Source organism: Varanus komodoensis, unplaced genomic scaffold (genome assembly GCF_004798865.1).
Source record: "Varanus komodoensis strain SLA01 unplaced genomic scaffold, ASM479886v1 scaffold85, whole genome shotgun sequence".
NCBI lineage: Eukaryota > Metazoa > Chordata > Lepidosauria > Squamata > Varanidae > Varanus > Varanus komodoensis.
Genome location: NW_025336543.1, coordinates 974,134 through 988,480, shown reverse-complemented (window position 1 = coordinate 988,480; position 14,347 = coordinate 974,134). Strand labels below are relative to the sequence as shown.

At 41.3% G+C, this 14,347-nt stretch overlaps 1 protein-coding gene across 1 annotated transcript in view; it reads right to left on the bottom strand.

Annotated features, from left to right (window-relative positions):
• The window catches only part of CACNA2D4 (calcium voltage-gated channel auxiliary subunit alpha2delta 4), a 172,033-nt gene that overhangs the window by 117,372 nt on the left and 40,314 nt on the right, over positions 1 to 14,347 (bottom strand). The window contains exons 10-17 of the mRNA XM_044416980.1: positions 13,761 to 13,874; positions 11,384 to 11,462; positions 9,968 to 10,101; positions 8,634 to 8,661; positions 6,198 to 6,259; positions 4,815 to 4,895; positions 2,668 to 2,742; positions 1,093 to 1,179 (exon numbers count right to left, since the gene is read on the bottom strand). Coding sequence (XP_044272915.1) covers positions 1,093 to 1,179; positions 2,668 to 2,742; positions 4,815 to 4,895; positions 6,198 to 6,259; positions 8,634 to 8,661; positions 9,968 to 10,101; positions 11,384 to 11,462; positions 13,761 to 13,874 — 660 coding nt within the window. The remainder of the gene's footprint in view (positions 1 to 1,092; positions 1,180 to 2,667; positions 2,743 to 4,814; positions 4,896 to 6,197; positions 6,260 to 8,633; positions 8,662 to 9,967; positions 10,102 to 11,383; positions 11,463 to 13,760; positions 13,875 to 14,347) is intronic.

Sequence of the window (14,347 nt, the reverse complement as noted above, 5' to 3'; positions counted from 1 at the left end):
CCCCCCACACAGAATCTCTCTCATACATACACAAATGAACATGGAAGTGACCTTTGGGAAAGGGAGAGTTATCCTTCCCCTCCAGGCACACTGCCCTCCCCTGTAAATCACACTCTGCCACCCCACTGAGCAACTGACTGGTGGGCTGGGGAACAACAGCTTTAATGGGGAGGACAGAGTGCCCTGACGATGCTCCAGGCACACAATCCTCTTGCCCCTCCTCGCCAGCCTGCTGGACTTGCTGTCTGGCAGACTGAAGAAGCACAACTTACATGGGGAACACGGCGTGCAGGAAGTGTCACCCGTTCATGCTGTCCTCCCGCCAAACCCCGCCCCCCATGGCCTCCCAGCTCACCAAACAACTGGGTGGCAGGCTTGGGGGAGCACAGTTTGCAGGAGAAATCAGCAGAACCAACGGAGCAGTAGAAGCAGCAGCTGCAGCAGCTGGGCCACCCGCATTGGCTAAACTAATGGCCTCATCTTGTTTGTGGACTGCAAGTTGCCCAGATATTTATTTATTTATTTATTTGGATATAAGTTGATAAAGCGTGGGATCTTTATTAATACATGAAGACAAACACCCCCATGACCATTGAACTAGATATCCCAGGACGTCCAATTCTGAATGGCAGGGCCTAACCATAAAACCTCCACCCCTAGCTTGCTACCGCACCTTCTAGAGGTGCCAGAAATTGATCCCATAACCTTGTGTATGAAAATGAACTATACCTCCTCCCTGCAGGTTATTTCTTAGTTCAATTCAAAGTAGTAATTCAAATAAATAATTTGTATAAGATTGTAAGGCCTACTTATTCACTGCAGCATGTACACCATATGTACCATGTCATAATTTCAGATGCAAGGATGTCCTGCTCCACATGGCCCCAACACCCGAGACCAGTCAGCAGTCAGACAAAGCAGGGCCTTTCCTGTTGTGGTACCACAGTGGCAGCCCAATTGGGCAGCATTTGGTTTTCTTCTGGCAGAATTTCTTCTTCCAGAAGTTTAGAAGTATTCCTGCAAGCTGCTAGGAACCCACTTTGACACGGGGCAGAGAGAAAAGTGCTCTGAAATCCTGGTTTAGACACTCACAGTTTCATCCACGTCTTCCCATTCCACCTCAGAAAGGTCAACACTGTTATAGTTTGGTTTGGGTTTCAGCTTCTTCCCTTCTTTATACTGGAGTTTAGAAGAGAAACAGAAACAAACTTGCCTTCACTGCTTAACAAGCCAGAAAGGTACATCCTCTCTCTAAAATATGAGCATTACACATTTCACTCAGTTGACTAAACAATATTTGAGCACAAAGTTTCTAATCTAAAAGTTTTCCAAGCATAATTTTGCACAAGGAATGTTCAGTGAACATTCAATTGGTGTAAAGAATCCAGAGTGTGTTTTCATCATCTAGCTTAATCCTTATGGAGCAAATCACACTTGCTCAACATTCACAGTACAACACAATCAGCTATACAACTCAGAACATCTGTTTCCCTCTGTTATAATAGCTACTGTGAATACTAATGCAGTATGGGATGTAGCTGTAACATAGGTACCCAATTGCTACTACGCATGGAATTAAGGGCACACTTCTATGCAATTTCAGACAGAAAAAAGGCCTTGGATGCTGGAAGCTGTAGGACTTTATGTATAAACTTGCATAGAATTGCACCTTAAGACTTTTCCCCCCATCCCACACATGCATTTTTATTTTTCTGTTGCTTTCCAATGTAGAAGTCAGAGGTAGCAGGCAGCAACTGCAGTGTGTGGGAGAGTGAGTCTCCCCAAATCAAGAAATACATATTTAGAATGCCACCTGATGATACACACTTTAGCACTGCAATCACACCAGTAGTTTTAGCAATCTGGCATGCATTTATTATTCCATATTATTCTATTTGGACAGTATATCTGCCTTTCTTTGCTAAAATCAAGCTTGTTGTGGAAATATAAACTCACAAGAATATTAAAAACAAACAGCTACAGATCTTAAGAACATGAATCTTGGCTGTGTGTGCAGGAACAATACACAAACATAGCAAGGCAATCAAAATCAGTCACTGGAGCCAACAGGGATTAACAGACTTCTGGGAAGACATGGACGAGGTTATACTTATATAACCTGATGGGCAGAGCAAGCCTAACCCCCTTGGCCAGGCCACGAAAGGGTCTTACAAGAGGCCAGAAGTGCTTCTGCACTGATGAAGGGGAGTTAAGTCAGCAGGCCAGCACATTTACTCCAAAGGAGCCAGTGGAAAGCCCAGGGCACACAGGAGTCCCAAAGACAGTAAGCCCTGAAACAAGGTACTCTTGAGGTAGCCTTGGATCCACTGAAACCCAAGCCCCCCACTCACAAGACAGGCCCCACCCTATGCCAGCCTGGAGTTGTATTAGCTATTGTCCTTCTCATTAGACTCAGTGGAAGGACATTTTTAAAACAAGAACTGTTTGGAGACAAGGGGGGAAAGCCCACCTCTACCTCCCACTCCAGCTCTGGCGAGCCAACAGGGCTCTGCATGCAACAGTGGCTCTATTGTAGTTTCCTGCCCATGTACATATGGTTGCTCTGCACATGTTTGAGGCAGGGGCGCTATACAGCCACACAATGCACAAGGATGCCAGAGGATCCAGTGAAAGAACAACAACACTCCATACCTCTGGGTGACTTACCAATGGTCGGAGGTCTGGGTGGGATAGAATGTAGCCGTTGTTAGTGTTTAGAAAGGCATATCCATGGACACCCAGCTTTAAATAAATTATTAGAATAATTAGTCTTGTCTCCGTAAGTTGATATTCCACCAAACTGGACACCTATTGGCTAGTGCCCATGTCGTCATTCATATACACTGAATACAGATTTCAGTTAGAGCGGCTGACAGTTTTTTCTTAATAAATAGAATTTGAGTACAATTGTGTGGTCCTGTCGCACTTTATACTTACTGCAGAATCTGGAACGCTTTTGACCAATCAGTGTGCATGACAAGAATTATGATTTCTCACAACACTTAAATGTCTTTGGATAAAAGCACCTGCATATTTGCAATATTTTAAGTGGTTTTATTAAAACTTCTCTGAGAGGTTTTACCAATATATTATCCCTTGGTAAAACAAACAAACCAACCTTTGTTATCTTGTTCCTCCTCTGGGAAACTCACAGCAACTTAAATGGGGCTCTGAGGCCCTTTCGCATTCAAAGAATGACCAAGCTATGGCATGCTTCACTTTAACAATGTCTCAGGAACACGTACCCTCAAATAATTGCTCTGGACTCTTCATCTATTCAAGCAAAGCACACATGAGAAAAGTGAAGCCATCTGTGCTCCTGCAGTATTTTAATACTATTACACCAAACCATCCTTGTGGGCGAGAGAGATAGGTATGAGAAACAGCTAGCTATTTATACAGCCTTAAAACAATACTTTATATTTAACATTTGTATATCGCTTTCAGGCACTTCACATGAGTCATTAATTTATAATCCTTGCAACTATTATATAAATTCAGTGACTATTATTATCCTTCATCGTGCACATGGGCAGATTAATGCTGAAACAGAATGAATATAAGAACATAAGGCATCCTAAATCAGACCAGTACTCTGTTCGCATGGTGGTAAACCAGCTGTACACAAGATTGCTCAAGGAGGATGAGTATAAGACCTCCACCTGCCCAAGCTCCTCCACAGCTGGTGTATGCAGACGTACCACCACTGCTAAAGGAAGTAGCACATAGCTGGCAAGGCTTGTAGACACTGATACAATCGGTCCAATTTAAGCCCACTCATTTATTCATTCAGGATATTAAGTCCGCAAGGGGGGCTCACAAAGCGACTTTCAAAAAAACAAACAAAAAAAAAAAACCCCAACCCAAACCCCACAGTCAGTTCTAGTACAGGAACCATTGCATGGTGTTCATAAAGAACAAAGGCATAATCAAAACTTGATTCAATGACATAGCAGCCTACGTATAAACCAGACTATTTGCCTGGCAGTGGCACCAGACAATCTTACACAAAAGTCTTTCCCATAATCTGCTACTTGATTTTTTAAAAGAGTAGGGCCAGGGATTGAATCTGGGTACTTCTGCATGCAAATGAAGTCCTGACTTATGGTTGCCTCAGGGAACCATATATGGAATTGAAAGCCTAAACTTCCATTCAGCAAGTTCTATTGTTTCTTCTTTCATTCCCCAGGCACTTTAAAGATCTAGGGATCCAACATATTTTCTACGTGAATTGCACAGGAACTAATGAATATTCAGACAAAAGCTAACAAAGCATTCTCTCATTTACAAAAAGAACGGATTTTTCTCTGACATTTGTGGACTTTCATGTAATAAAGGAGTAGGGTGTTAGGGAGGAAAAGCACTACCTTGATCCTTACAGGTACTGAAAAGGATTAAATTTGGTTCCTGCCTCTGTCTCCTGTGGCAACACCTCAGCCATCGAGTGACTAATTCCCCCAATTTGTTTTCAGGATAACTTAATGTAAGGATCCAAGAACTGCCTTGTTGTGTAGATAAAGACCTACTGGTTTCCCAACAAGGCCTGGCAGTCCCTGACACTGCTTGGAAACTAACATGCAGTGGTATGAATGGGATGTTCCAGCCTAGGATGTCCTTTTGTTCAGAGTTGTGTTACCTTGGTACACAGCATTTCCATCAAGCTCTACTAGCCAATAGCTGTTTATAATGTTCTTCCATGTGACAATGTGCTCTGTGAACCGAGGCAATAAGGTGAGGCTTTCCCATCACAATGCAGCTGCCCTTTGAGACTACCAATCTTCACAACAGCTGTGTTACACAATCTTGATTCTGACCTTGTATCGTGGAGCCAACTTGAGAAGTTCTCTCAGAGGGACATCAGAGCCTACCACGCCCAAGAGAATACCATGAGATCTCTGCAAAATGATAGGAAGAAATGAAAAATGGAAACATACTACTTCATTCTCCATAGCGTAAAGCAAGGGCACTGAACCTCTTTCCTTCCATGAGCTGAGCACAATTTCAGAGAAACTTTCAAGGGCAGAGGCTGGGTAAGGCCGGGGATTGTGGTGGAGCCAAAAGCAAAACTTATGGGGCCAAAGTACAAAAAACCCTAGCATGCTGAATTCTTACAGCCAGCAACTAAGCCTTAGTAGACACATTTCAACCTTCCAGAATGTGCAAAAACCCCTAAAATTAGGCAAAAGACAAATGAAATTAGGCTGAGGGCTACAATTTACCCATTCCTCCCATACTGTGTTAGATCAAGGGCAAGCATTTCGCTTTAGCCATGAAGACCAATAGCCTCTGACAGACTTATTCTTCACAAATGTATCTAATCCCTTTTTAAAGTCATGGTAGCAACCACTGCATGGCAGGTACTTTTCTGGTAACCATATCAAAGTTTCTCAGCACACAGACATTTAGATTACTGACAGCACAATCCTTTGCTTGTTCATGCAAAATTAAGCCTCATTATGCGCAGTGGAGCTTATTCCCAGTTTAGTGTACATCCAATTACAGCCTGACAAAGTCTTCTGTAAGGAAGAGGGAAAAGTCATAGCTTTGAATATAGCACCATCCACCCCAACTGGCAGAAGTCCCCCAGGGTATCATATAGACCTTCAGGAAGATTATCACTTTCTAGTCTGTATGAGGATAGCTCATGTTAAATCTGGGCCCATGCGCTTGTTAAATTGAGCCTGTGCTTCTTTAAATATCCAGAAATGGTAGCTTGGAGAGCATTTTGATTGTCTGAATGGACATGTGCCAAATTTTAGAAAGCTATGTACCCACACTTGATGAGCAACTTGTGTTTTATACTTAGGTATTCATGTGAGTATATCAAATGTCAATGAGAATCAGCCCCTAGGAAATGAGAAGTGCAACTTCATCTTGCAGAGTATGTACCATGCCACTGATTTATGGCACATCACCAGTGTTCCTGGAGAGCAATAAAGGGCATCCCAAAGGACAGTTTAGCATAAGGTCTCCATAACTTTTAAAACGCTGTCAGGGATGAGCTTCTTAAATCAGCAATACTGAGAAGTAGCAACAGAACATGCAAAGACAGAACATCCATTTAGGAAATGCCTAAGAGGGCCATTAAATGTTTCCTAGCCATTACAGGCTTTCCATTTTGCAAACCATAACATTATCCTCCTTTCTGCTCTTGCTCTAAGTAAAGCATAGAAGCTGTCTGAAAACATCCTCCTCACCGTTTCGTTCTTCTTGCTGAAGACTGGCATAGCCACCGTTGTCATGAGCAAGAGGCTTTGAGCTTGAGAGGCAAAGAGCTACCAAAAAGAAAAAAGCACATTAGCAAGTAGAATAGATGCAAACGCATGAAGGACACCAAATACTGAAAGTAAATAACAGGAAAACACATTGATAAGCACATATTCCCTATTTTTAGTATTACTCTTACACTGTATTTATATCTTGCCTTTATTCCACACGTGAGGAGCCCAGGGCAACTTAAGAGGGTGTCTCCTGCTCTGTTTTTATCAAAAGGACATTCAGAATATGGTCTATGTAGTGGATGGTGATGAAGCAGAGAACTGCATCATCAAAGATGACAAGAAAAATTTAAGCTAGAAGAATTTAAAGACAAAGGAAGATTTATAAGTGACCACACACCTATGCATGTCCCAGTAAACATGGCATAGTCAGATACACAAATACATAGCAAAAGCACTGACTTATACAATATATACCAAACATACATAAACCTATACAACAAACATCAAAGGGATTCATGGAAAATGGGGCAGCAAGAGAAAACAAACAGCTTATTCAAAGGGCATATTCATTTACATGGACATGGAATATTTAGAATATTAAAGCACCAGAAATTCAGAGAAACAGCCATCACACAAAAAAAAACAGACATGGGACCACACAGGAGACAGTGTATGTAACAAATAATGGGAAGATGAATCAAATGAACACAGAAATCACAACAGACAGATAGTTCTCTCTGTAATATGTTTACATGTATATTGGCAGGGGGTGTATCCATATAGAAGCATATAGGGAAGAAACAACCCTTTTGACCGGAGAAAAGAGTTCTCCTTTGGCAAAGTCAGACTGTGGGGATTTTAGTCATTCTAGTCAGCAACTTGATAAACCAGTGCTGGAAATTAGCATCAGAGAGCTTGCTAATACGATGGAATAGGAATAAGGATCACATTAAAATGTATAATTTTAATGATGCAATACATGCTACAAATTCCTACACAGCACACATGATTTACAATGGACTAGGGAATGGGGAAGATATTAGTTCAGTTTTCATTTTAATGCAAGTTTACCAAAATTGTACTATCAAAGCCATGCATGAACCAAAAAGCAGATAAACACTGATAACTCTTCCTTCCTAAGTGTGTGATTAAAGTTTTCACACAAAAAATGAAACTAAAATGTCTATGTTACAAAGAAGTTCACCTAAGAACAGTTTATCTTAAGGGAAACTGGCTGCAAAATTCATATATTTTGAGAAATGCACATGGAAATACATGAACATTTTCATGTGGATTTAAAAAAAAACCATAAGCTGATGCAGAAACAGGATAGAACTAATTTAACTTTGGGAAAATTAATGAAATCAAACGTGACCTATCCATACATTCCAACATGATAACATATGCTATTGCTTAAACTCCAGTATGGTTACGAGAATTTGGGCACAATCTTACGTCATCTCAACACTCTCTGGAGGGCCATAGGATATGTTAGAGTTGCAACTCCAACTTCAGAAAAAGATGCCTAAGGTTGGAACTGGGATTCAAACCTCAAGAGGCTCTCCCTCCAGCCTTTCAGCAGGTGCAACTGTTTCTGCACCAGCTGGCCTCTGAAGAGGGAGCCCTGGACAATTACCTTCAAAGCTGACATGGGCAGGGAGAAGGTTCCAGAGGCAGGAAGGGAAGGAGCAAAGCATCACCATGCTCCAAAGCATTTTGGTGGCACTTCACCCTCCTCTCCTGGTGAGGAGGAAAAAACATTCAGGTGTCCAAAACCACCTTTCTAAATGTTTTGGAGGGTGGGGGAAATGCAGAGGCAATCCTAGCCTCTGTACTCTTCTTGCTTTCCACTGGATGCCCATAATCCTTCAAGTTCAGATTCTTAGGGACAGCCACATTGAACGGTGCCCTTCCTGTATGTTTCCTCAGCATCACTTCCCACTTTTTTTAGTCTTTTCTGAGCACCCACAGAATTTCACTTACATAATCTCAGTAACTGTCGCAATTGCTTTAAGATGAAGCAGTAAAATTATTGGTAAGAGAACTGAGAGACAGTGACTTAAATACATGTATTCAGAAGACGTTCCACTGATTTTGATAGGATTTACTTGCACGCTTGCAGGTACGGGATGGCAGACTAAGGCCATTCAGTGAGACGATAACTGAGCAGATGATAGAAACTAGAGACTTCCAGCCCAAGGGACATGCTTTTTATTACTTTGCTACAATAGAGTGGCACAGCACAATTTCTCAAATACATCCAGAGGTGTATTTTTCCTTCCCAAGCTGCACAACTTTATTATGGCTGTACTGCCATTTCCTTCCCACCTTGGATGTATGATTTACCTACATCTAGTACAGAACAGACATACAGACACAAGAAAAATAGCTTGTGGTCACACAACACAGGGCAGGCTGTTACCTCCTCAGATTGTGGCAGCTAGTGAGAGAGGTGAATGACAAATGAATGTACACATTAATGAACGGATGGATGGATGGATGAATACACACAAATAAAACATGCAGCAACCAACAAACAACAAATAAATGCGAAGCAGGGAATAAGTTGCCCATTAGTGAGCAAAACTATTGCACAGGTGCTTTTTAAAATTCCATACAGTTCAGAGCCATGATTGATAAAAACAAATTGCATATTGCACAGTACACAATAGGTTTAGCAAAACAGGCATCTACTACAATATACTGGCCAGAAAAATCTTAAGCCTGCTGTCTAGATTAAGGAACTGCTACACACTTTTGCAGGACCAGTTCCACATCTGAGGGAACCCTCAACAGTGTCCTTTTACTTCCTTAGGATTCTAGGCAATGGCTGCAGTGGGAGCCTAAAGGTTGGCTCTTCGGAGGCCCTATTCTGGCTTCAGCACACAATGACCATGAAAAAAACAGCCATAACCACATTGATACCCATGTGCCTCAGCCAATGTCAAATCTACTGATCCATTTGCCATTTAATTGCAAGGTATAAAGGAACATGCACATGTGGGAAGTGCCATGCAAGAGGAGCTCTGCTTGTTGCTAGAGATGAATACATTTCTCTAGTTTTCTAAAGAAAATTCTCCCCGCTTCACTCAAAATTCCTCTGACAGCCTGAGGAAAAAACTCTAAATCCACACTGAATTCCACTTTAGGTTAAATTTCAATGGCAACACTACTTTTTATCACAACTTTCCCACTACCAAAGAGACAAGTCACTTGCAATTCCAGAAGCAGCTTTTCTCTTTGGTAGCAAAAACTGCTGCAGTGAAACAAAAAGCAAATCTTTGGCTGTATGCTTGGTTCTCAAACAACTGCTTTCCTTGGGTTATTCTCTAGGTAATTAAGGACAATACTTGACACCTTTATATATGTCAATTCTCCCTGTGTAACAGATAACAGACTGTACTGCTGAAGTCCCACTGAGCTGGAGACTCAGTGACCCATTTCCTGGGCTAAAACTAATCTCTTTTCCTGTGGGTAATCCTTTATAAAGCGTCTCTGCAGAGTTAACAGAGGACAGAGATACTACTTAAGTCATGGTATACAATTTGCGTTAAGTCCCTGGATCATGGTGGAACCTCAAGGACATCACGTAAAATCACAGTGTGACAAATTTGTAGATAGTTTCAAAAGACAACATTGGCACTAACCAGCTGCTGCTACCCACTGACATACCATGTGCATATTTCAGAAACATCCCTCACCCACCTTAAGGTCTGCTGGCTGAAAGCTTGTCTTAAAATACTTACTGCACTGTCCATATACGCTTCAGTCCATATGATGTCATGATCATGGTTGATAACCATTGGTCGACTGAGTACATGCAGGTATTCCATTACATTCTCCTGGACGTCAGCCAAAGTGGATATCTGTGTATAGTAACCTTACATAAAGAAATACAACCCCCATTCCCCAGAGAAGAGAGTTAACTTTCTTGGATTATTTTGGCTCTGATGTATCCAAAAATGTATTGGATTCTGTAATTGTTGTTCAGAAGCAGGCTTTGCTCAGTAAGGTAATGTTCTGCTCTGCATGTCTGCACTGAGGCCTAGCACAGCCTGGGGGTGGGGGCAGCCCAGCAAACCTATCAATAGATTCCAGTAGGGCCTGGCTTCATTGCACTTGGGAAGCCATCAGAAAGGACTTCCAAAGGCACATCCATCCTTTAGCAGTATTCTTATATTTTACAGCATCTCATGAGGTAGAATGTGTTCTTGCATTTGAAAACTGGTTTCGACCACACTAGTGAAAGGCTTGGGAACTAACAGACTCCCTTCTATTGTACCTAACAGCTGTTGCCATACAAAAGCATGCTCACAACTTATATTTTCTATGGAAATTCGGCTAGATAAAATAATGCTGCAATTACTTTTACTATATTGAAAAGGAGTATGTGAAAAGGATACAAAACAGAAAGTTAAGCTTGTTCAATTGAAATCAATGGGACCTAAGAACAAAACTGCAAGCTTAACAACTTTTATTTCCTTTGCAACTCAGACAGAATGATCTTTCACTGGTTTATACCAGGAAAGTTCTAGAGAAAATTTGGCATACATTGGCTTTATAGTAATCAATGGTATTCATTACCATAATTTTATTGCCTTATTGTTCTCTAATATCAGCCTTTTAACCCTTTCATAAGCCACAAATGGAATGCCATACAGCACTAAAATAGAATGCAAATTTTAGGAAATGCATACATAAGTGGATGCACTTACTCCTCATTTAATTGCATGAGAAACTCTGATCCGGACACATGCCTAGAGCATTTCCTTTTTCATGTATTTACCTCCATCATCCTTTATCCCATGGCTCAGAATGTTCTTCAAACATTTACATTTTGAAAACACATATAAAGAAAATCAAATACCAATTGAACTACATTCCTCCAACTCTTTCTTCTTTCATCCCCGCATAAAAATCTCTGTTAGTTCAGTTACCAGCTGTGTTCTCGCCAAAGTTCACCTTGCTTTATGGCCCTTATTTAGCACATGCTACAAAATAGGCAGACTTAGGATTCCACTCCATTTCCTTCTGCTTATTTCAGGCTTGAATTAGGCTTGCAAAGATTGTAAAGGCCACAATCCAAGCATAGATGATGGCAGTTTACTTAACTTATAGTAAATGAATTGCAACAATGATGAAGAAAAAGCATTGCTCCTTACCTTTATTATTACAGGCTATCCATTTCACATTACTTGCAAAGCTGACTTCCCTCCCAATAAGATAAGTAAAAACACGGACCTGTAAAATAAGAACGCAGACACTGGAATTAAACATTAAAAACAGCAAATGCATGATTCTTCTAGAACATGGCTATTCTTCCCTGCAAGGCAATGCCACTCCTATCATAGAAAGAGGACAGCAAGCTATACCTTGGCATCAATCTAGCAATCCCTTAGCATTAACTTTATATCTGTATTTTTATCATCCTATGGAAAGAATAATGGAAGGAAAATGACCCCAAGAAATAAGTAAAGCTTGTATTTCAATCCCTTCTCTCTATAATCTTTCCTTCCTTCTTCCCACCAATGCTAAGTAAGGTTTCCCCATGTCTCAACGGATCAACTGAATTCAGGTTCTTATCTCCACCCAATTACATTCCTCATGTGCCTTTCTCTGTGCACCCTATCTTATTTGAAGGTAGCCTGTCCCTTTCTCCCAAAACAATCACATGTTGATCTATTCATTTCGCTTTTCCTCTCCATCCCAAGAGTCCTTCACTGGATTAACTAAATAGTTGCCAATGACACTGTAATGTTGCCCAGGTATACATGCTTTCTTTTTTTAAAAGAAATTCAGTTAGCTCAGTATCTGATGCTGGCCTCATTGCACATTCCTCATCTTAGAGCACCCAATTTTAGGTCTATTGCTTGTTTCACCACTTCCTTCCCTTGGCACCTAATTCCTAAGCTAAAGACACAAACACATCAAGTAGTACACATTTATGCTTGTATACAAGAACACATGGTAACAAATTGGTTTTGGTCTAAATAATAATAGGGGGAATGTGTGATGAAATGGTCTGATTCTTTAGTGGGGAGTTAGTTAAAAAGTGAACAAAACAAAGACATCTCAGATACAATACAAGTCCTTGGCATCTCTTAAAACATGTTGAAGATTTAAAGAATTTTAGTTTCATACTGTGCTTGTCCAAAGGCCCTTTGAAAGATCAAGGGTGAACCCCCCCTTTTTCTTCTGCTATGTAAAAGCAAGTTTAGTGACATGCTGCTAAAACTCCACAGTCACTTTGAACTGGAGAATAATAATAATAATTATTATTATTATTATAACATTTCTATGCCGCCCCTTGCCGAAACCTCGGGGCGGCTTACAACATGATAAAATACATTGAAATACAATAGTACATAATAAATTACCATTAAATATAACAATACAAAAATACATTGATTTACAAATACAAAATTAAAATTATCAGTATAAAATAAAAATATAGGAGGAGAAAGAGAAGGAAGAAGAAGTTGCCCAGGCCAGATCATATGTTTTAACAATTGAAATGATGTTTAAATAAAAAGGTCTTTACCTGGCGCCGAAAAACCAGTAACGACGGTGCCAGGCGGACCTCTTTGGGGAGTGAATTCCATAGGTTGGGCGCCACCGCAGAGAAAGCCCTCCTCCGGGTACTTACTCTCCTAATTTCTTTCATGGAGGGTTCTCGGAGAAGGGACTCTCCCGCAGATCTCAAAGGGCGGTCGGGCATATACGGACGTAAGCGCTCGTGCAGGTAGCCAGGACCCAAGCCGTATAGGGCTTTGTAGGTCATAATCAACACCTTGAATTGGGCCCGGGCTTCAATGGGAAGCCAGTGAAGCTGATGGAGGACTGGAGTCATGTGAGCATAACGCCCCGTCCCCGTCAGCAACCTGGCAGCTCTATTTTGCACCAATTGAAGTGTTCGGACTGTCTTCAGGGGAAGCCCCACGTAAAGCGCGTTACAGAAGTCTAGGCAGGAAGTCACCAGCGCGTGTGTCACCGTCGCCAGGCAGTCGTATTCCAGGTAGGGGCGCAGCTGATTAATCAGCCGAAGCTGAAGGAAGGCATTCCTCGCTACCGCTGTCACCTGAGCTTCCAAAGAAAGCTCCGGGTCGAGGAGTACACCTAAGCTGCGGACCTTATCCCTAAGAGGGAGTGTTGCACCATTCAGGACCAGGTCAAATCCACCCTCTCCGAAACCCGATCCGCCAACCAACAGGACCTCCGTCTTGTCTGGGTTGAGTTTCAGTTTATTGGCCCTCATCCATTCCCTTACCTCGGCCAAGCACCGGTTCAGCACAGCCACTGCCTCACCTGGATTAGTGGAGAATGAGAGGTAAAGCTGGGTATCATCAGCGTATGATTCCACCCAAATCCCAAGTATGGCAACTGAATTCTGGGCATTTGCAAGACTCATCCAACAAACCATCTCAATGGAAAATTATCTCCATGCTACTCAGCATTTTGTTGCTAGTTTTGCAACTCATCATTTGTATCGTATCAACCAGTCTTTTTCATTTGCTTCAATTTCTCACTTTGGAAACTAACCTTACGATCCGGCCAGTTGAATTTTTCAAAGACATATTTGTAATCTTCCATAGCTCCGTCAGTGATCAGCATGATGGCTTGGTTACAAAGGCCCCCTTGACCAGCATCTCTGAACTATAAACACAAGGGAGACGTGGTCATAAATATGCACAGAACTTAAAATTGATCAGACTGGCAAGGATTAAATAAGTGTACTCAGACAAACACAGTCTTGGTGAGTACATTTGCTAAATTGTAGCCTTATCTAAAAGTCCTCAGTTAAGGCAAAGTTCCCATCTATTTCAGTGAGAATTCTCTGCTCAGTAAGAGAACCTTGGAAAGTACTTCATAACTGAGAATCCAGACCAGTGCTTAATTTCTAAATGAGAGATATTAAGATTCAAATTTTCAAAAACCAAACCTTCCTGAAAACTTTTCTCCAGTCTCAAAAAGATGCAGCTTTCATGTGATTACAATTTGTGGAGAGAGAAAGGAATTTCGCATATGTTCAGACACATAATTATTTCATATGTCCTATTTGCTTTGGCACAGAAAACAAATTCTGGCAACCAGTCCTGAGTAAACTATGGCTCAAATTAAGTCCTGAT